Genomic DNA, 25,147 nt, shown 5'->3' on the forward strand with positions numbered 1-25,147 from the left:
TAAAAGAGGGGCGAAAGATAACAGAGGAACAGTCAAACTCATAAATAGAAAATAAACTGACAATGCCATGGCTAATAAACAGCTGCGCCATGAGCGCATGATACGCCCGACGTCTTGTGTGGAAGTTTTATGCAATAATCATAAATAGTTTCTGAGAAAGTTTTAAGCAATAACCATATATAGTTTTTGAGACACGGCGGGACATGTGAAACCCCCAACCCTGTTTTTTTTTTACAAAAAACTAATATATCACTAAAATAAAATTTTGCATCAAAACCAAAAAGTATACAGATCTTTAGATTAATATAACAAAGAAGTGTGTAAAGTTTTAAGCAATAATCATAAATTATTTTTGAGATACGGCGCGACATGTAAAAAAAACCTCCCCTGTTTAACAAAATACTCAATAACTCCAAAATGAAGTTTTGAATCATCACCAAAAAGTATACAGATCTTTAGATTAATATAGCAAAGAAGTGTGTAAAGTTTTAAGCAATAATCATAAATTGTTTTTGAGATACGGCACAACATGTAAAAAAAACCTCCCCCTTTTTTACAAAATACTCAATAACTCAAAAATGAAATTTTGAATCATCACCAAAAAGTATACAGATCTTCAGATTAATATAACAAAGACATGTGTAAAGTTTTAAGCAATAATCATAAATCGTTTTTGAGATACGGTGCGACATGTGAAAAAAAACACACCCCTGTTTTAGTTACAAAGTGCCGTAACTCAAAAAGTTTTAATCTTATTTTCACCAAAAAGTATACAGATCATTTGACCATCATAAGAAACAACTATGTTAAGTTTCATGAAATTTGGATAAGTTGTTCTCAAGTTACGGTGCGACATGTTTACACCGGACAGACAGACAGATGGACAGACGGACAGACGGACGGACACCAGACATTTGTATACCATAATACGTCCCGTCAAAATTTTGACGGGCGTATAAAAATGAAAAAGACAATAATAGTACACAAGAAACAACATAATTTATCTGTGACTATCTATTACACAAACTGATTATTAGATAAATATTTATTTAAGGAGGAAGACCTAGGTTAAGGGAAATAACTCTTAAAATCATCAGTACGTTTGTGTCAACCATTTTCATAAATATATTTGAAGCCACTAGGTTACATAGATTATTTTCAATCTGTTTCAGGTAAATGCTTAAAATACATTTATGAAACGTGACTTTTACAAACACATAACTGATTTAAAGAGTTATCTCCCTGAACCAAGGTCTACCACCTTAATCTATAAAAGCTTCAAAAACTACCATAAACTGGTTAAACTCAAGACTATTTTAGTAATGGCAGGTTAGAATGTGAGTTGATTGCTAGAAACTTCATGAAACAAATTTTAATAATGTGTATAGACAGGGGTAGACACCCTAAGGATGATCATATCTCTGTCTAATTTTAATAATCTAATGTTGTAGAAAAGATTTTTTTCTTCTAATTTACTAACAGCAATATTTATGGACAACTGAAGCACAGCTGATTCCAAATGATGACAATAATTCACAGCCAGGCATGCTAAAAATGTATATAGGTAATTTAAAATCCACAAATAAAGCTTTCTTGCTGTTTGAACTGTTGGCATTATCAGAGCCCAAACCAAATTGATTTAATTGTTCAAATATAGAATTTCATGTCAATACTTGGAAAATTTACAGATAAAATGTTAACTATAAAAGCAGCTGTCAAGAAGGCTGTGAACAATTATAATTGAAAACCATAAAATATTATTTCTCCTACACATCAGGCAATGCTCTAGTGAGGTCTTTTATTATACAATTTATAGAATATTATTCTATTTGTGATAAAATCTCCACAAATATTTTATCACTTTAGTAGACTTGGTTACATAATTCTTCCAAGTAAAAACCTGAAGAACCCATGAATATATGAAATACTTATTTTTAGCAAAAATGCTATTAGTGGTTGTTAGTGGTTGATCTAGAAGTTGGAAGCTTAGAGAGCTTATACCTAGAAAAAAAATGTCATTTTGAATACAATCATCAAAAATAAGTTAATATTTTGGACAATAACACCCCTTTCCTTTGATCCTGCATCCACCCCTGGGAATATTCTTGTTATTAGACAGACATTTTAAATATTGCTATATTTGATATTCAATTTCTTATATCTTTTATTGTGATGTCCAAATTTAAAAAAAAAAAAATCCTGCTTACTATTTGTTACTTTGAACAAATTTCTGTGACACTCCCTCAGAATCTGTAGGCGTATATGTATAACAGTTTTCATTGAAAAAGTAAAAACAAAACCATCATCAGTTTACAATAAACAAAATATTAACTTACTAGGACAATTAATTCTAACTGAAAGATATCAATAAATAAAACCTGAGTCAAGGTCTTCCTTAAACAAATCTAACTCTATTGGGTATTCAATGTCTGTTTAGTTGTCAAATTAAATTACAATTTGTCAATACAGATCTGATTAAGCTTAGGTTTACAAAAGAAAAATGTCACAGAATTTGATCCCATTTCAAGAAGCAATACAAGAGCATTAGCTTGGTTGAAATCAGAGTATTTTGAAAATAGAAAATCTGATGTTTTTTTTTGTAATAATTATATGACCGCAACATTTTCAAGGGTTTGTTTTCTATATCATATCAAATATTGATTTGGGGACCCTTTTTATCTGCCCAATCTAACCATAGGGTGGGTATCTATAACCATTAGTATTGCTTAGAGAAGAGAATAGATATAAATTATGATATTTTGTTTTCAAAATAATCTGTATTTGAATTAATGTCTAAGGTATGGGCTTTCAATCATCCTTTAAATTCCATTTACAACAGGCTATTATTTGAACTTGGAATTATTTTTAATTATGGAATTTGCATAATTTCTTGTGCTTAAAATTTCATGTTTATTTTGTACTATAATGTTCTGTGCTGTGCACAACACTTTCTATAATACAAAGAAGATAGTACATTTTCAATAGAATGCACTGTGCCGCGCACAACACTATCGATACAAAATATATAGTATGGAAAGTGTAATAAACCCCTCTAAACATAATAATACAAAATAAACATGGAATTTATTAAAAATTTCAAGCACAAGAAATTATGCAAATTCCATAACTAAATTAAAAATAATTCCAAGTTCAAATAATAGCCTGTTTGACATTTATTACTTTTTTACTTTCTGCACTACACTCGCAATCAATCTTAGCACTTGCAATCGAAACACTTTTTGACTTCTCCAAAATATTACAGATAAAAGAAGATGTAGTATGAGTTCCAATGAGACATACAAAGACAACACACCAATGTCCAGGTCAATATTTCAAATTTTTATATCCCTCTTGGTTCATTTTAGAGAAATGTTAAAAAAAAAAAAAAAAATAATGCACTGATTATATATATTAGTACATTAAATCTTAATTTCCAAACAGTTTGATCAACAAATATAAGAATTACAGATAGAAGATAAATATTTGTTACAGTAGTAAAACAACAAAATCTGCATGATTATTCTCAGTCACATGTATTTTAAATTTTACATAATATTGTAAATTCAGTTTATTTTGTTGACTGGGAAAGAGTTGCAATTAAATTGCTTTCGGGGTTTCAATATCTACTCCCACGTTTACATCAATGGTACAGCAATAAAACCATTAAAACAAAAGATTTATAGGTATTTTCAATCTATTTGTTGCTATTAATGAATTTTAGTACTCCACAAGAAAGACTTAATCCACAACAACAAATTAATTTAAATTTACCTAATTTGGTGATTTGCAACAACATTAAATATAACAAGAGGCTAGGCTGAATTGCTCACATAGTAAAAATATGCCATTTTAATAATCATTTTACTATTACTGCAGTCAGTTATGGTCTCTTATTTTTAAATATTAATAACATTAGTGGCATTTTTGAAGATCTTGTATTGATAATAATTTTTACTGTCAACAGTTTATACTCATCAATTAAAATTTTAGATAGAATTGGAAAGCTTTAAATATAATTAGTTTAAAAAAGTCATTTAATGGTATTTAATCCTAAATGAAGTCAGACATAATTGTAGATTGTATTGTGCTTATTTTTTTGCTATGTGCTGTTCCTAATACATATTACCTATTCTTTTCAGTTGGGCAAAATACACAGAAAAAAGTGTAAAAAAATCATTCAAAGGGCAATAACTTGTCTAAGAGTTTTCAAGGATTTCAACAATATTGACTTATTTGTATATATTATTGTGATAAATAACTAATTGCCATTTCTCCCTTTCTATTATGGATTCCACAAAAACAAAAACAAATGGGTAACAACCATATTTCAAGGGCAATAACTCCATAAGTGGTCAACCATAAGTGGTCAATTGAGGATTTCAGTCATTTGGCTTATTTGTAGATCTTATTTCAATGAACAACATTGATTTAACAATTTCTCTCTATCTTCTATAATTTCTGTAAAGACACAAAAAGTAGTTAAAAATGTCTTTCAAGGGTCATAACTCTTATGAGGAGTCAACTGATGATTTTGTCTATGTTGACTTATTTAAATCAAAAATCTTATTTGATTTACATTTTTTTAAACGATGGTACCTTTCTATCGACTATGAGGGGCCAGATTTTTCTGTGAATCGTTATTGACAAAAAAATCAACTTGTGAATCGTGATAACACCCCCCCTCCCCTCCCCCCATCAGGCCCCTCGACTATAGTTAACATAAAAAATACAACAATGAGGAACAAGGATGATGGACACAACTGAAGAAAACAGTTAAAGTATATTTTTTATCATCGATTATACTACATTTTACTGTCTGTCCATTACTTAATCATTGTTTTCATCGTACAGCTGTCATTTGAGGCAATAATAACAATCCTTTTGTGGTGAGAACCTACACAATTATTGATCACTTTCCTTAACATTCCCGTCTGTTTTAATGAACTCTTCAGAAACCTTAGCACCATTTACATCTGCATCATTGTGCGTACATAATATCTGGCTTGTCAATTAAGTATACAATCAACTGTTGAAAACCAATCATATTGCTAAATATTCACCATGTAAATGACAATAACTAGAGATTTCTTGGACAATTAACTCATAAGGATGTTTAAATCGGTAAGACATTTTTTTATTCATTTAAATGCATTTGTATTTCTGTTGTATGAGTAATTACCAGTGGCGTAGCCAGGGTTGGAACGATGTGAATGCGAACTGTCCAAAAATTTTTTGAGACTTTTTTAATGCAGAAAATTAAATGTTTCCTGTATGCATGTCAGTGTATTCCCCTAGAATCCGACACTGGTTAGATTTTCGTTTAATTTCAAAATACCCACCATTATACATCATATTTCCAACAGAATTTTATGAACAATACTACCATCATTAAATTCAGAAATATTTAATGTAAAAGTTTCACACCAAATCTTATATTTGACATCTCAAAAACAAACCCATTACAGCCGCATTTCTGTATATGGAACTTCGGAATATAGGAACCGAAGTGACAACCCCTCCTTTCCCTGGAATTTGACTCTCCCAATGGGGTTTTTGATTACTTGTCTTAACTCATTGCTGCGAGAGGATATGGAAATACCGGGCGTCCATCCGTCCAGTCTTGTTAGCGCTGTCATTTGTACAATTCTTGCCAGATTTTTGTGAAACTTATATCATCATGCAGCAATGTCTTTCAAACATGGGAGTATAAATCCTGATCAAATATTTTTAACCAATATATGCCCCTTGGAAATATAAGTTATAAATGCAAATCTCATTGTATTTGTTTGGAAGCTTTTTCTCTCAAGATATAAATTAAAAAAAAGAAAAAGTGCTTTGTTTAGTTTTTGCCCTCTTGGTCATAAAAATGTAACTTGGATGCAGGGGACATTGGATCAGTGATCTTTTATTGAAAACAACATTAATATTTGTACCTAGATGGAAAAGGGTATTCGTGAGTCCTGGAATAAAAACACTTCATTACAAATAGAGTCGTCGTCTTTCGTGCCAAAAAAAACGATATTAGGATATGATGTTTCAGATTTTTTATCCATCTTGTTTACATAAAGGAAAAACCATGCATACGGCTTCGGAAATGATTGGAAGCTATTCTCATATTCTCATATACATTCAGATACCATCATGTGTATATGCTGTCAACTGTCATTATATAATTATTAAAATTTTTAATTTTTTTTGTCAAATTGATGTGGATGCTTGAGCATCTGAGCATTCATGCAAGCTACTCCACTGATTACTATGATATATTTTAAAATTTTAAATTGTATAATGTACTTCAGAATTAATTTGATTAATATAGATAAGAGGGGCATAACCTGGCTCTCTCTCAAAATAATTTTTATGAAATTTTGCAAGTAGCTAATTGTAATAGAACAATGTGGATGCAAATGTAACTATTTGTTCAACATTGATAATATAAAAATGTAAATGTAAAGAATGCACATAAAAATAAAAGAGAATTTTAAATAATTTGATTTAAATCCTATGATTATTTTGAATAAAGAAAAGACATTTTATGCTATCAAAATTCTATTTTGCTGGTACACAATTTATAGATGATCACCAACCATAATATAGCTATATAAATCAATTAAGTATGAGTTTCCTGTCAAATAATATCAATAAAAAAAACTATTGTGCTGCTTCCACAGGAGATAAAAAACAAATAATATGGCAACAATATGTAGGAAGGGGTCTTTCAGTTTGATCTAATTTTATGGCAAAGCATGCATGATGAATTACATTTAATGACATCCTTGTGTTAGCCAGTTATCCAATTAAATTTAAACTTTTAATGACATCTTGATGTTAGCAAGATATCCAATTATATTTAATGACATCTTGGTAGTAGCAAGATATCCAATTACATTTAATGGCATCTTGGTAGTAGCAAGATATCCAATTACCTTTAATGGCATCTTGGTAGTAGCAAGATATCCAATTACATTAAAAGACATATTGGTAGTAGCAAGATATACAATTACATTTAATGGCATCTTGGTAGTAGCAAGATATCCAATTACATTAAAGACATCTTGGTAGTAGAAAGATATCCAATTACATTTAATGGCATCTTGGTAGTAGCAAGATATCCAATTACATTTAATGACATCTTGGTAGTAGCAGAATATCCAATTACATTTAATGGCATCTTGATGTTAGCAAGATATCCAATTATATTTAATGACATCTTGGTAGTAGCAAGATATCCAATTACATTTAATGACATCTTGATGTTAGCAAGATATCCAATTACATTTAATGGCATCTTGGTAATAGCAGGCTATCCAATTACATTAAAAGACATCTTGGTAGTAGAAAGATACCCAATTACATTTAATGGCATCTTGATGTTAGCAAGATATCCAATTATATTTAATGACATCTTGGTAGTAGCAAGATATCCAATTACCTTTAATGACATCTTGATGTTAGCAAGATATCCAATTACAATTAATGGCATCTTGGTAGTAGCAGGATATCCAATTACATTAAAAGACATCTTGGTAATAGCAGGATATTAAATTACATTAAAAGACATGTTGGTGTTAGCAGGATATCCAATAACAATTTTACATTTAATGACATCTTGGTGTTAGCAGAATATCCAATAACAATTGTACATTTAATGACATCTTGGTGTTAGCAGTATATCCAAAAATAACATTTGAACTTTTAATGACATCTTGGTGTTAGCAGTATATCCAAAAATAACATTTGAACTTTTAATGACATCTTGGTGTTAGCAGGAATTCCAATAACAATTGTACATTTAATGACATCTTAGTGTTAGTTTTCATGAAAATAATTTATGAGTAAAATCTTTAGAATGTAGTCATAAAAACAAGATTTTCTCCAAGAGTACTTTTATTTTAACATGAGAACCCCAAAAAAAATCTATTTGAATGAATCTCAGAGGAATAACTCTTCAACTACAATTGTAAAAACCATCAAAATCAAATTTGACCTGTATTTTATACTCAATGATATTATGTTAAAATTTAAAAAATTTGGTCAAGTGGTACTTTAATTGTTACCAGGAAACTGGAGAAATACCCAATTTTTCAAGGTAACTATATATAAGGTGCATGACTCTTGAACTGTCTACATAAAAAAAAAAAAAAACATGAAAATCTTTTGTGACCTGTATTCTAAATTAATAGTCCATCATGGCCTGGTATTCAAGTTTCAAAAGTTTTGGTCAAGCGTTTTTTTATTTTCATGTAGAAATGTCTCGCCTGTTATACTTATAAATGAATTCATGTTGAAAATCTGTAATGTGAAGGGTTTATTTTTATTTACTACAAGTACCACATAACTAACATTGAACAATTTAAACCATGAAATTGAGGTCATGGTCATTTAAACCCTGCTAGACAGACAAGTTCATCCTCCATTCCATACAACAAATATAATTGACCTATTGCTTATGGCAACCAATAAACTACTGAAAAAATTACAAAAACATTATCATTGACCAATGAACCATGAAAATGAGGTCAAGGTAATATGAACCTCACCAGACAAACAGGTTCACCTCAAAATTGTTCTATAAACAAAATAATTGACATATTACTTATAATATCTGTGAAATATACCACATATTTTCCAATGAACACCAATGAAAATGAGGTTAAGGTCAGATGAAACCTACCAGACAGACATGTACACTTGACAATCATTCTATACACCAAATATATTAGCCCTATTGCATTATAGTATCTTAGAAATAGACAAAACCACAAAATTGTTCAATGAACCTTGAATTTCCTGCATGTTCAATGTACTATGAGTACAAAGTATGGGACCCTCCTAGTGGTTGTCATTTATAATATCTTAAAGTGATGGTTTTTTTTCTCTTTTTTTCAAACAAAATTTAGTGTTTACTCAGTCTGGTAGTCTTTATCAAATTTTACATTCCTTAATAGTCTCAGTGTGGTTCAGTTGTGAATACCCTTAAAGTTGATCTCCAAACTTCTTTTAATTTTGTGTTTTGTTGGGTTGCTGTCTCAATGGTGTATATCACACATCTCCTTTTATTCATATTTAGTATAACTAAATAATATAGCTGAAACAGGTCTAATAAGTCAGCATACAACACAACAGATTTTTATTCTTTTCAATATTTATTGATCTTATCACATCTTTCTATTAAATGATATCCTCCCTAACAGCATTCACCACTAAACCAACTCTGTCTCAGGTTAGAGAAGATTTAACTTAATCTAATAGCGTCTTGTCATGTAGATCAATAATGAAATGTGCTACTTTCCATCTGTTATCATGCAATGCTAATGTAATACAATAAATATAACACAGGCAGAAGATATAGAATACCATTCCTGATCTCTGATAAGACATGAAATTATATAATAGAATGATTGTCTATGAATGCAGAGCAGCAAAAGAAATCTAAACAGATGACTTTTGAAGATAGAATTTGGCAACAGTCGCCTTTCTTTTTTTCTACATGTCATAAATTCTATATTTATAAGATATACTGTATTGTATTATTCTAAGAATTAGTGCAAGTTATTTGTGTGTAAGTGTTTGCTCTCTTCATTAAAAAATAAACTATCTATTCATAAAAAGTTAATATTGACTTATGAACCTTTTCTGTGAATGAGGTCAAGGTCAGCTGAACTCTGTACTGTTTATCATACAATCATTTTATACACCAACTAACTATTACTTTCTACTTATATTTACTGACAAATTGGCTAAACAATGAACACTTATTATTGCCAATGAAAAATGAAAATGGGGTCAAAGTTATGTGAACCCTGTCTATAATCATTCTATAATTCTAATATTGTTCAATTATAACTGATAATACTGAGAAACTTATCTGACCCTAAAACTTAACATTGACCCATGAACCATGAAATGAGGTCAAGGTCAGACAGACATGTACCACTTACCGATACAATAATTTAAAAGATCACATATGCCTTTTTTTTTATTATCACAAACATTAGCATCAATTGACAAAAAACTATGAATCAGATGCTCCACAGGGCGCAGCTTTATACGACCTTAGAGGTCAAACCCTGAACAGTTGGGGCAAGTATGGACACTACATTAAGCTTTATATAGCTCTAAATTTGGATTGTGATTAAATAGTTGACACAGCATAGGTTTCAGAATGAATGTGGTCTGATAAACTTAAAAAATTTTTTGCTTTTGAGCAATACACTATGCTGTTGAATATTAATCGCCTCAAAACAAATATTTGAAGAAATTTTCTTTTTAATCTCTGAAATCAGAAATGAGAAAAATTGTAAATGCATCATAAAATATTAAAATATAAAATGACATACAGTCATGGTTGAAATTAATATTAATTAATTGTAATTTCTAAAAATAAATTTTCGTACAGCTAATGATCTCAAGACAATAACAATTTCTTAATTATTATATGTATTTAAATCACAGTATTTGATGTTTCTAGAAACAGTTTAAAAATTTTCATACTAGAACTAGCAAAACAAGAATGTGTCTAAAGTACAGGATGCCCGACTCGCACTATCATTTCCATGTTCATTCGTGAAATTGGGTAAAAAATCTAATTTGGAATTAAAATTAGGGAACATGTGTTTCAAGTTGATTGGACTTCAACTTCATCAAAAACTACCATGACCAAAAACTTTAACCTGAAACTCCCACTTTCATTTTCTATGTTCAGTGAACCATGAAATTAGGGTCAAAAGTCTAATTTGGCATTAAAATTAGAAAGATCATATCATAAGCAACAAGTGTACTAAGTTTCAAGTTGATTGGACTTCAGCTTCATCAAAAATCAACTTGACCAAAAACTTTAACCTGAAGCGGAACAGACAGACGAACAGATGCACAGAAGGACGCACGGATGGAAGAACAGCAAACAGACAAATGCACTGACCAGAAAACATAATGCCCCTCTACTTTTGTAGGTGGGGAATAAACATAGCAAAGAGTACCAACATAAAGAAACAAAGCAGAAGTATTTGTCCATTAACCAGGAAACACTTGTTTTACCCCATTTTTGCCCTAATTCATAAACAGATTGAGTCATAACTCCACAACTCCAATCCTAACCATCCTTTTGTGGTGTTGAAACTTGTGATAAAATTTAAGGCAATTCTATACACTGTTCCACAAGTTATTATCTGGACACTAGAACAATGTGGGCCCCTTTTATACCCCTTATTCCTAAACCAAAGGGACCATAACCCCCAAAATCAATCCAAACCTCCTTTTTGTGGTTTCAAACTTTGTGTTTAAATTTCAAAGATTTATATTTACTTATACTTAAGTCATTGACAAATTTCCAATTATGCTAAAATTATAGGCAAATTTCCAATTATACTTAAGTTATTGCCAAATTTCCAATGAACTTTATTATACTGAAGTTATTAGCAAATTTCCAATGGGGTTTATTAATACTGAAGTTATATATATTGTCAAATTTCAAATACACATATTTAAAAGCAGTGTTCAAATAGTTCAAATATTACTTTTGGATTACCTCTCTTACACTGCTTCCAAATTGTCTTAACTGTACACATGTCCTTTAACCAGAAAAAAAAACCCTTGTTTTCCCCTTTTCGGCCCCTAATTCATAAATGGTTTGAGCCATAACCTCCCAAAGTCAATCCTAACCATCCCTTAGTAGTATGGAATTTTGAGGTATAATTTCAGAAAGATTTATACACTTTTACACAAGTTATTGTCTTGAAACTACAAAAATGCTTGTTTTGAGCCCCTTTGGGCCCCTTATTCCTAAATCTTAGGGACCATAACCCCCAAAATCATCCCAAGCTTCCTTTAATGGTTATTAAAATTGTGTTAAAATTTTATTCATTTCTATTTACTTATACTAAAGTTATTATCCGGAAACCATCCATCTTTGGATGACGCTGACGACGCCAACATGATACCAATTTACGACCACAAAAATTTTGCAGTGGTATAAAAAGAGGTCAAGGTCAGCTGTCAGTTTACAGGTCAGTACAGTCCAGGGAACTTAGCATTTACCACTGAACCATGAATTGAGGTCAAGGTTTGATGAATGATCTTAGACATACAATTATTCTGATCCTTTTAACTCAAAGTATTAAGCAAACAAGTCTCTTTTTTATATCATTGTCTTTTTGTCTGTTGTGGAGTTGATAGCAAATCTTTAAATCTAATCAAACTTTCCAGGACCATAAAGAGCTTGGCATATATTATATAAACCTTCGTCCTTTTGTAAAAAAGTTATAATGATCTCTAATTAAAGCTTGAGGGTTTTTTGTGTACCGATAGTTGGGTTGTTGTCTTTTTCAGAACTATTAAACCACACATCAACTTTTATGGCTTAAAATCCTCCCTAACAAAATCAAAGTGCTGGATAGCACCTCTGGAAAGTTTGCAACTGTATATGTGTATTATTTCAAATAGGTTATAGACGTGTATTGTTTCAAATATGTATTTAATCACAGTTTTGATTTTTCAAACTAATCCATTGTCTCGCCAGCAATTTAAAAAAAAATCACTTTTTACGCCTCATTTATGAGCATTATGTTTTCTGGTCTGTACGACCGTTCATCCGTCCGTTCGTCTGTCTGTCCCATTCAGGTTCAAGTTTTTGGTCGAGGTAGTTTTTGATGAAGTTGAAGTCCAATCAATTTGAAACTTGGAACACACCCGTCATATTGCGGGTCCGTGACTGAATTAAAGTATATAACTATGCGTGAGCCTTATTTTAGTATTGGGATTGTCATCTGATAAAGTCATGACGATTATAAGATGCACAGTTTTCTCTGCTTTCAAATCTTTCTGTTTGAACCCGTCGACCTGAAACTTATCAATTATTGGTAATATTAATCATTCGGAAAACAAAAGGTTTGAAATGGAGTATTTTTTAATCAACAGCATTGTCCTATATTTATTAATTTAGTTATAAATAAAGTTGAATTCTTTGATTCACTGGTTTATGTCATGCCCGCTAACAAATTGAAAACTGTACCTATACGCCTTATTTTAAGTCCAGATTTTTAGTATTCGTATTGTCATCTTAGAAAGTCTTACTGCTTAAAATACTACAATAGGGAACAATTTGACAATGATTGAATTTATTTAATAGTGTCAACCCTGTGATTATAACCCGTGTACATAGCAAAATCCGAAATACACAGTTTGGTGGTGCAGCTGTCAGATGAGAAACGTACAGATAAGGTAATAGGTAACAGGTGAATATACTATTGGTATCGGTATCGGATTCCATTTTCACGATCCACTAACATAGAAAATGATAGTCACGGCAGATGGGGCATGCGTGTACTACGGACACATTCATGTTTTATATATCTATACTTCTAAATCTAAAGACCGTATTATGTTCACCTGATAAATGTATAACCGAAGAAAGCTACAAGTCAAACTTATATATAAGGGTATATATACTTGATATGGTATACTGAAAATTTCACCCCTTTACATCTAGAATGGTAAAAGTGACGCCAACAAAATTCAAACTTGACTTGTGTTTTGTGGTTAATATAAGCATTGCGTATAAGTTTCATAAAATTTGGTACAGGCAAACTAAAGTAAGAGAACAGAAATCAATTTTGGGATGTATGGACGTACGTACAAGTAAGGGATGCACATACTTACAGAAAAAACAAGGATGATAACTCAATATGATGGGGGCATAAAAATAGTAGTATGACCTCAGGAATAAAAAGTTTATATACACTAGATTCATACAATGTTGATCTGATGTGCTTTATAACCATGTAACACATTTCAGTTGCTGCTGTGTAATTACCATTGAGGCAATGATATTTGAGATTTTTGTTTTAAGTCATTTATTTGATATACTAGTAATCATTGCCTCTGTGTAAGGACGACACATAGTTAATTATAGGTCAATCTTAAAGAATCATACTGCCCCAGGAATAAAGTGTGAGGATAAAAAATTCAGGATCCGCCATTGCATTGTTAAGCACTAAGAAAGCCATTTTGCTAGTACATGTCAGTAACATGTACAAATGTTATTAAATCATTTTAATAATTTCTACAGCACTTGTCTTTAGCTTGATCTCAGTCTTGATATGATGACTCGGTTGCTTTTAAAATATACGGATGCTATGATACTAATTGTCATTAAGACAATATTTTTCTCTTGTCAGTTTGATCCACTTGAGCATGCTGAACGAGTAAAGGTCCTTATATCCACAATAATATTGGATTTGAAACAGCTAGTATTTAAATAACGCAATTAAAAGTTTTCAAATGATTTTTGGCATCAAAACTTTCAGATCGATGTCAGTTTGACAAAAACGATGCACTTTTCTATTAAAGCCGGTATTTACCTTTACTCGTCCTTGGCGTGAGACATAAGCCATATAATTATCGATTATTTTATATTCTATCACCTGTGTATTGTTAAAATAAATCAAACCATTATCACTTGTCAATTATCCGACAACTTGGTCAAATATCAACTTGTACTCGCATACCGGACTCTTACGGTACACCCGGGCTTTTACTTATTCAATAATAAACAGCTGTAAATATCCGGTACCACGATTTCCCGAGAAATACGAGAAAAACGTTATATCCCGAAAACAAGATGATATATCCCGAGAAAAAGATTTTTTATGTTGTTATGTTACTCTTTATAGTGGTTTACTACTTTTTACAATATGAAAGAATACTACATATAGATATTACTCGTTTTTATTCAATAAAAATGCAATGTCATTTCAAAAATTCGATTTGTATGTCTTGTGCAAAATCCTTGTTGGACAAAATAGGGGTGTTTGGATATACGCCTGAGGCGGCCTATAGTTACCCATAGGTACCTATGGTTTGATATTTTATACACAAAATACATAGGTACCTATGGTTTGATATTTTATACACAAAATATCAAACCATAGGTACCTATGGGTAACCATAGGATGCCTCAGGCGTATATCCAAACACACCCATAATGACGGACATTGATTCTAAAGGTAGACAACTTAAGAAAATCAAAGTATTAATAGAACTGGAAGGATAGAAAAGTATCAAATGTACTGAAAGAATAGATTCTATTAAAAAAAAATGAAATTATAAACAGTTATACATTTATCATAACTTCATTGGTGTATTTAAGCTTACCAAATAATTTCCTTTATTTTACATTCATATAAAAAAAACTGATTGTTGTTAATAAATATCGTTATTGTTAATTTAATGAAATGAATTATGATTAGTCAAAGTTTTTAACTAAAATAACATGTTTCCAAAATCTTAGTAATTATATTGTTTTCTTATGATATTATTAAATGCTGTTATTACTGTACAATTTTCTCCAAATATCTCCTTTTAAACTAAAGCTTGGTGTTGTTTTAATACATAAATACCAAAATTTCAATTTTCTCAAATTTTGTTCATCAAAGAAATATGAAGACAACAGGTTGGTATTATTTTAGTAACATTTGCATATAAAAAGTAATTTACGATTTTGGTGCTTATTCTTCCAAAATGTCCGAGGAAATGAAATATCCGTGTATAAAATGTACTAAAAGAGGGACGAAAGATACCAAAGGGACAGTCAAACTCATAAATCTAAAACAAACTGACAACGCCATGGCTAAAAATAAAAAAGACAAACAGAAAAACAATAGTACACACGACACAACATAGAAAACTAAAGAATAAACAACACGAACCCCACCAAAAACTAGGGGTGATCTCAGGTGCTCCGGAAGGGTAAGTAAATGTACTGATGATTCCAATTAACAACGATTACAGACACGTGTCCACCAACTTTTACAATAACTTGTTAATTAGTATATCCACTTATGACATGTATATTCAAAACCTAGAGATAAGATAATTAATTTATTTTCAATTGAGGTCCATAACATTTTAATACTATTAATTACAGTATATATTAGGGAGCTACCATTTGATTTTTATGGGGGCTAGGATGAAATTTGCATACAAGACATAAAAATCGATTTTCTGAAGATTCCGTGTACTTTTATTAATTATGAACGCCACAAACTTTAATCATTGTATGCTGTTACACTAAATGGAGCAAAAAAAACACCTTAAACACCATTAAAAATCTTTTTCTCGGGATATATCATCTTGTTTTCGGGATATTACGTTTTTCTCGTATTTCTCGGGAAATCGTGGTACCCGTAAATATCGTACATAGTAAAAAATAGTGCGGGAAAATGTTCATTCATGAAATATTTGTGAATGAAACGCTGTCTCGCGTAGATTTCTTTTGATTTTCTCTTCAGCCAATGGCCGATCCGCAAAGTAGTGTTTGTGATATTTATTTTCAAAATGAAGTTAAATTCATCTGAATTGTGGGTGAACATTCATTCCTTTTTTATTCAAGCTGTAATCTTTTAAAAAGAGTAGCAACTCAAAATATCCAAGAATCAGAATTCGAACACTAGTACTACATTATCTTGGAGCAGAACATTGCAATAGTCTGTCTCACCGGAAGTTAAGGCCGACGCCTAAGGAAAGTAGCTATAGCAAGCTTTAGCAAACTTTCCAAAAACAACATTGATAAAATAGTATCATCTAAGTGCTTATCCAACAATTCTATATTTGGAGTTGTCATACATTAATTGTACTTAAGGATGTACTTAGGTGAGGTTAGGTAAAAATTAATAAATTAATAAATTAAAATTGATACTTTAAGCTGGTAGAGCATCAATTAAGGATAAAGATAAGCTAAAAATATTGATAGGTCATGGACCTCCTTTTCGAGATATTTTAGATTTAAAATATGGCGGGAAAAGGCTGACTCGGACTTTTACCTTATATTTGCATTGGTATTATTTGGGTCTCAAAACAAAAGAAAGAAAATCAAAAATCCTGTAAAATTTTGGTAAATGACCTTTCATGAGCTATTAAGTCTTATATGAAAAAATAAATGGGTGTTATGGGGCAAACTATTACACATTGTATTGCATGGAAAAACACCGAGGTCTCAGTGCGAAACATTTGTTACAAATTCCAAAACCTCACCTTAATACATTGTATAAATTAAATTAATTTCTCAAAAAAACATCCTTTCTAACAAAAACTTCATCCCAAAAATTTCTGATGAATTACTTCCATCTAAACATTTATCAAAAATATTCTTATTACAAAAAAAATATTGCCAATTTGGAATCTGATATTTTTCCTCAAATGAAAAAATATTACAGACAGATAAGGATTGTGCCGGAGACAATACAACAATTGTATAACATCAATAACTGTGCTGGGTGCCATTGATCATAAATCTGAAAAGGGCAACATAAGCATAGACAGTGGCGGATCCAGAATTTTTCATAAGTGGGGGCCCACTGACTGACCTAAGAGGGGGCCCGCTCAAGTCACGCTTCAGTGATTCCCTATATAAGCAACCAAATTTATTCCCAAAAAGGGGGGGCCCGGGCCCCCTGGGCCCCCCCCCCCTAAATCCGCCTCTGATAGAAACATTTCAGCATCATGCCGTATGGATTTAATTTAATTTGATAATTAGAATAAGGAAATTTCCAATGAGATAGCTATCCAACAGAAGCTAATGTTTGAATAAAAATTTCTGTTTTTTGGGGTTTATTTTATGTGATGTTATCCTTTGATTTTAATACCTCAAAACTTATAATTTATTCACCAGAAAAATATTCTGTATGTTTCCACCATATAACTACATGAACTAGGTAAATTTACATTTTGTCCAATCAATCTGTTTATAAGCTTCTTTGACCTTGCAACTATAAAGTCATAGGTTGTCCTCTAAGAAGCATTATCGACTCAAATTTGGTCAATATAAAAATGAAGAGATACATGTGGTATGATTGCCAATGAGACAACAATCCACCAGAGTTCAAATTAAAATGATGCAAGCAGTTATATGCAACTTAACAGACTTTAACAATGGGAAAAACCCACACAGCATAGAAGCTATAAAAGGCACTAAAATGAAAATTTTGAAACAATACTAACAAGAAAACCAAGACCTTAATACATTACAAAACATTTTGTGAAAAACAAACTTGTAAGAAATGAACCAACGACAACTACATTTATTTATCCAATACTAATAAACTACAAGATCAAAGACAAACATAAATATATTTATTAATAGTATCGGAAGCACATGTCTGTGTTTGTTTATGTTAAACACGTGTTGATGAGCACATGGTTGCATACCTGGTTTGTTATTGTATGATTTGATTGGCTATTGTATGTCGCAATGCAGGTATTCTACTCGTTTGTACGAGGGTAGGATCGTGATTCTCGTGCAGAATCTCATTATAAATATAAGATATTTTTATAACCAGTTATTCGACGTTCTGCCTTTACCGAGTAGCATACCTTCCGTTTCGTTATACATGTCCTCCACCCACCCCACCCATTTTGATAGATTTGAGTTAGACAGTTTAATGATGTGACAAGATAATTTGTAATAATAATATATTTATTGTGTTTTGTAGATTGTTGTTGATTTTGATTTTTAGTGGGATGGAGTCCCGATACGGTGTTTTGTTGTATTGAGAAAATTGTGGGATTTGCTTGGATGAGTAATTTGATGCAGATGGACGTTTAAATGACTATTGAAATATGAATATATATGAAATGGTTTTGATGTTTGAAAAAAAAAAAAAAAAAAAAATAAATTATTAGTGTGCTACTCACAAGGAGAGCTCATTCCTATTGTATACATGTGTTGAGTTTTATTGACTAAATAATTTATGTTCGGTTAAGCTTGGCGAATTAGAACATAACATTATTTACCATGTTATAACATAATTTTGACATCTAAAGTTTGACAAAGTCACAAACTTGATATTAAGGACATGGTCAATACACAGAATAGCCACTAGCTAATGATGTAGATTTTTACATTACTAAATATGTCATTATTGTAAGAAGAATTTATCCCTGTCTTACACATAAATATAATATTCAGTGAGACAAATCTCCTGTCTTACACATACAATAAATGTAGCATTCAGTTAAACAAATCTGTATGTAAATAAATATCAAAGCCTTACATGGTCTGAGTACATGGTTGATACTGTAAAATCAATGACAAAGGTTTGACTTATTAACAAGGACTTAACCTAGGTAAATATTATATTTAAGCACATTTTTTTTTTGCATATGTCAGATTCCAGTTAAAATGGCAGATAAAACTGTGACCATTTATTCAATTTTATTAAGTTAAATACTGTGTATTATGCATTCCTGAATAAATAATAAACATTTATTTCCCACTGACAGAGAAAACAGCAGCAATCAAGCACATTTGGACTCAATGCGTAGATCATTTTTTTTTGGGTCGAAATCACATACCTGTAGGTAACAGATGCTTCATTTTATATTCTTATTTTGATTTCTTTATATAATGTCCATAATTTCCATAGGTGGATCCAGGGGCACCCACTCCCTTCCCCCCTTTTGTGGGAAAAATTTGATTGATTATATAAGGAATCACTGAACCATGACAGGAGCGAGCAGGATTTCTTTAATTAATTGTACTAACAGTAAAGATCATTTTAAAGCAATATGTCAAAGGCTGTACATGTGATCATGAAAGGTTTTGTAAAAAGTAACATTAGGCTTTATTTCAAAATAATACAAATTTCATTGAAAATTCAAAACAATTCTATCTAAATGAAACTAAAGGGATGATGTGTGGGTTATAATACAATTATGTCAATGAGACAGCATCCAAACAACAACAAAAGGAAATGACATCAAGAGGTTTCCTTTATTCTGATTGAAAGATCTTGGTTTGTCAACTTATTTGTATGTTATGTTTGAATGTTTTGTAAAATGTCATGTTCCTTACAAGTAATTGCCCCCCTGGGTATTAAATTTGGAATTAAATGCATTTTATTGTATCATATTGATAAGAAATATTAAAGCTATAAGGAAGACACCCCCATACTGTAAGAAGACCATGACAATCTAAGTCATGTAATAAACCGTATTTAGATAAAATAAAATAATAGAAAAACCAAAATATCAAATACATATATTAGGTTAATCACTGTATGATAAAGATTATGAGAAAAACATGATATTAAACAATAACATATAATAATTTCCATTTGATTTATTTACAGGAAAACTATAATTTTCTTCACCACATTTACTAGGCTTTAACAATAATCAGTCATGTTATTACAAAATAATGTCAAGTAATTGACTTCTGTGAACAAAAACATGTTGGTTATTGATTTCAGAGGCTAACTGTAACAGTACAGTTTGATATCAAAATCACAATTATTAGGAGGGATAGTCAGACTGGAAACTAATCCAACATGCATCAGGAGGGATAGTCAGACTGGAAACTAATCCAACATGCATCAGGAGGGATAGTCAGACTGGAAACTAATCCAACATGCATTTAAACCTGTTCTAAACAGTTGGATGAACTCCTGATAAAACCACACCTTGATTCAAATGTCAGGTGTGATTCCCACCAAAATAAGAGGCATGATATAAAGAGCCATTATTTTTGGCCCCTGAAATTGCCATGACAGTAAAATTATTCAAGCCTTTCAAAATAATGTCAATTTTATTGATATATGAACATGTTGCTATACATTTTAGTGCATCTGTTAAGTTACTATCATATCAAAAGCATGTTGATATGGACATATTTGACCTTGGGAAGGTTACTAGTATAGAAAGGCATGATTAGTGGTGAAATTGAAATCGGCTGAAGAGTGAAGGGAGGAGTTGTACTGAATTTTAGTTTAAGCTCTCAAGAAGTTTGCGACGTAAAAATGTTGAAAATATGACGAACATCCCTATATTATGACCTTTGAAAAAAAAGTAGTGCATATCATTTCTCTATTCTAGGATGTGATTTTTTATGAAACTTCATAATAAAAGTGTACTGTTTTAGCCAAAAAAGGAGATCCTTTGTTAGTCTTGTATTATTTTTAATTTTAGTTTCTTGTGTACAATTTGGAGTTTAGTATGGCATTCATTATCACTGAACTAGTATATATATTTGTTTCGGGGCCAGCTGAAGGATGCCTAGGGTACGGGAATTTCTCCCTGCATTGAAGACCTGTTGGTGACCTTCTGTTGTCTGTTCTATGGTCGTATTGTTGTCTCTTTGACACATTCCCCATTTCAATTCTCAATTTTAAAAATGAAAATTAGAGTAACTCATACTTGTTCCCTCAAAATTTTGTTAAAATTACATTTAAACTTGTTTAGGGGTTTCTGTGATACATCATTGGGGTTGCTATAAAGTTTTTCATTTAATCTGCAAAATAAGACCCTCAATAATCTTGTGGCAGAGTGCTAGTGTCAAGTGCATGAGATTATTGACTTAATCATCAACTGGATCATGTTATATTTCCTGATAGACTTTAAGTATTGATCAATACATTCATAAAAATATAACTCTAAAGTGACTTAAAAAATTTCCTTATCTAGAGTATAATCTTTTACGAATTTAAAACAATTTCATTTAACGCTGGACACCAAAAATTATCTGTGTTTCCAAGGTAAATTAAAAGTTTTCCATATTATTAGTTTGTGAATTTCAGTAAATATTATCATCAAGCATCTGGGATTAAGATGATTGGTGAAATACATGTATGCATCATGGGTTGTATAAAAATAAATGACAATAATTTAATATGTCACCATAGTCATTTTCAAATCTTGTCATATACAAGTTTGTCAATAAAATATGTTTTTATTTTTATTCTGAAAGTAGGCTTTCGGTGTGAGCCAAGGCTCCGTGTTGAAGGCCGTACATTGACCTATAATGGTTTACTTTTTTAAAATTTTTATTTGGATGGAGAGTTGTCTTGTTGGCACTCACACCACATCTTCCTATATCTATTTGGTTGTCATAATTAACATGTTCTGATTGACAAAAATCAGTGTACTTCAAATAGCGTTTAAGGTGGTACCCAACACTTTAACTAAGATTAATTTGGCTCGTTTAACTTTCTTAAAATTTTGACAAAGTATTTACTTTGACCCCTTGACAAAAATATAAAAATTTTAAAAATTCTGAACCAACCGTTTAATCAGAAAAATTACGCTGGTTATATAGCAGTTTGACAAACACTCATTTTGATCATTGAGAAGCTAAATATCCCTTAAACAACACAACGTTATTAAAACGTTTAGCTGATTTTACAGAGTTATCTCCCTGTAGTGTTAGGTACCACCTTAACTACATGACCTAAATATTTTTTCTACTTGACCATTAATTATACAGAATCATGTATACTTGACACTACATTCTTTATCCTATCTGTAATTATATAAACATATGAAAGAAAATTGTAATTACCATCTTTGTTATGTCTTTTCTTTTTAGTGTTTGTCTTTTTCTTGTACCTTCCTTTCTCAGAATCTATTTTCCGCGTACTTGAAGCTTTTGTCATCTTTTTTTGATTACCTGGAACATTGGAACAAAAAAACATGTCAGATTTAAAACTTTCTATTTTCAAAATAATATGAAACTACGCACAAGTTTCTGCAACTTACTTTTAAAAGCTGATTTATAAAGAGAACTTTTGTAGAACAATTTTTAGTTAAATCAAAGTCATTTTTGAAGATGTAAATGGTTAAAATGTATTTTTTTAAACTAGGACATAGACATTTCAGACAATTGCGGTTGTATTACTTCAATACTCATGAATGTAACCATAGAACATTACAAATGACCTTGCTTCCTTCCAAACATTAACACGGGACCTCTGTTACAAGTCAGCCCTCACAATCTGATTAAGCTAAAGAAGCACATAGGTAACTCAACTGCTTACCAGGCTGGCTAATATATAAGTATCTACTATTTAAGGGCATCAAACCGGTCAAACTTAACTTCAATTACAATATTTTGACAATAGTCATAATAGTCATTCCCTATAACAGATACATGTTCATTAAACATGTTAAAGAGAAAATACTGATATATACACATGCAGTTCTCAAAACCTGATAGATCCAATGGTTTTTTAAGAGGTATAAATTATTGCTAAGTGCTATTAATTCATGAAATTGTGTGTTTTGGCATTACCTACCTTTTTAGTCATTTATTAATAGCATTTTTCTCTGTCTATTTAATAGTATACACCTATTGACTGGGTGTGAGGGTAATAGCAAGTTTGTTGTCCCTGAGGTACCAACTATTGCTCGAGGCAAAGCCGAGAGCAATAGTTGGTATGCGAAGGGACAACAAACTTGCTATTACCCGCACAACCAGTCATTAGGTGTTTTATTATACTGAACAACACAGCCATTAAGTGTTTTTATATACCAAATAACTAATTTTCTAAAAGTGTATATACCTTATCTGAAAGAAAGAAAAAATGTGACATAACTTTACATGCACATGATGAACTTTACTTTTTTTATAATTCGTTTTGTATTTATAAATATTTCATTAATTTCAATCAAGACTACAAATACTTGTGTTAAACTTTCCGTGCTTATTATAAATCCTAGTTAAAGTACACCAAACGCAAATTCACTTTTAATATACGGAGAGCGAACCCATATTATGAATAAGGTACTATATTTTAGATCTTTTAAAAAATTTCCATGAAGATTTTCTTTCTCTATTATAATTGTTTCTTGTAAGTGAAATTACAATCAAAACAAACAGATTCCACCGTTTACAATATAAGAGTGAGTTTGACGTTGCAAAGCATACGTAACCAAGCAGAGTAGTCAATGACATCATTATCGTCCAATGAAAAATAAGCATGGAAAAGTACGGGAAAGATGATTATGAAACTATTAACCGGGGCAATAGTCTTTGAAACTATTAACTGGCAAATTGTCTTTAGAATGAAATAGCACAACTATTTACTTTATTTTATATAGGAAAAAAACTCTTGAAGTATAATAATATTTTATATATAGCAATCAGTTTTCCATAAAATATTCAAACTTAAGACTTTCAATCAATTATTTTAAACTCAGAGTTACTTAACAATAAATATATCAAAGCAAGATGCAATCAATCAATCAAACTCACCATTATTTGCAGTCTGATTTACTAATGAAATTTGCAGACAGTGGCAAATATGTCATTGAGTTACACTCATTTTTATTGACAGTTTATTGAATTCTGTTTCCTGAAATACTAGAATGTCCAACAAAAATAGATAATAAACTAATTATATTCATTACTTAAAACGTATATTAATTCATTCTTGAATAATTTGAACAGTTCCTATCATCCACGATTCTCCCTGGTCTGCTCTGTGCTATTTAATGTGAAGAAAACCTTACTCTGACAAGAAAGTAGCAGAAGCAGGATTTGATATTGTATCTAGTGTTTATGTGTCTTTAAACATCATAGAGCAGTTATGATAAAGTATTGTGAGAGTGATAACAAACTTATAAAATACAATGTCTCTTTTCAGAAAACGAAATCTCATTTTCAGGTCGTGTAGTGTAAAATAATGAAATTTCAAATGTATCTGATGTGATATGGGTACATGTAGACGTATATATAAATATATATATATACATTATAATGTGATTGTTCAGCTCAGATAATAGACACCTTTTAATAAACTTGTGTGAGGGCCTAAGGGGAGGGAGGACCTTTTTCAGGTCATCTGGATTGGGCTTCTTTTTTTTACTGGAACTAACAAATGCCAAGTCTTTGGACACATGATAACGGAGTGGAGGAAAATGAAATATTATGAGCAAACATCGGTTCATCTCATATGTAAGATATTGGATACACATAATTCAACCATAAGTGGTTAAATAAAGGGAAAAATTATTAAATGTATACATGGTGTAAGGGTTGGGAATTTTAAGAACACATAGGGAGATAATATAAATGAAAGGCTTCTTGTCTGTGTTTATGATGTGTTTTCAATTTTCCTGTAATATTTCTTCATACATATTTATGTCCAAAGCCTTTGTATTTGAAACAAGGGGGAGGTTAGTTTTGATACAAAAAGTTTGGTCTTACAACTTTTAAACCCTATTTCACCCTTCTTTGCTAAAAAATTGTTGATTCATAGTTACTATTTAGTACGATCAAAGAAACATAATTTTCATACACCTGTTCACATATCATATTATGGTATACTGTTGTCTGTTTGTCTGTCTGTTGTTAATGGGTACCACTGTGTGTGCATATTGG

At 30.9% G+C, this 25,147-nt stretch overlaps 2 protein-coding genes across 3 annotated transcripts in view; one reads left to right on the plus strand and one right to left on the minus strand.

The window, feature by feature from the left end:
* Nucleotides 1–25,147, minus strand: part of LOC143046006 (uncharacterized) — a 44,694-nt gene that overhangs the window by 17,168 nt on the left and 2,379 nt on the right. For both annotated transcript variants that reach the window (XM_076218933.1, XM_076218934.1), the window contains exon 2: nt 22,328–22,435. In XM_076218933.1, coding sequence (XP_076075048.1) covers nt 22,328–22,435 — 108 coding nt within the window. The remainder of the gene's footprint in view (nt 1–22,327; nt 22,436–25,147) is intronic.
* The window catches only part of LOC143046005 (calcium-regulated heat-stable protein 1-like), a 29,771-nt gene continuing 9,718 nt past the window's right edge, over nt 5,095–25,147 (plus strand). Inside the window, exon 1 of the mRNA XM_076218930.1 lies at nt 5,095–5,121. Within this exon, the coding sequence (XP_076075045.1) occupies nt 5,110–5,121 (12 nt within the window). The 5' untranslated portion in view covers nt 5,095–5,109. The remainder of the gene's footprint in view (nt 5,122–25,147) is intronic.

Source organism: Mytilus galloprovincialis, chromosome 9 (genome assembly GCF_965363235.1).
Source record: "Mytilus galloprovincialis chromosome 9, xbMytGall1.hap1.1, whole genome shotgun sequence".
NCBI lineage: Eukaryota > Metazoa > Mollusca > Bivalvia > Mytilida > Mytilidae > Mytilus > Mytilus galloprovincialis.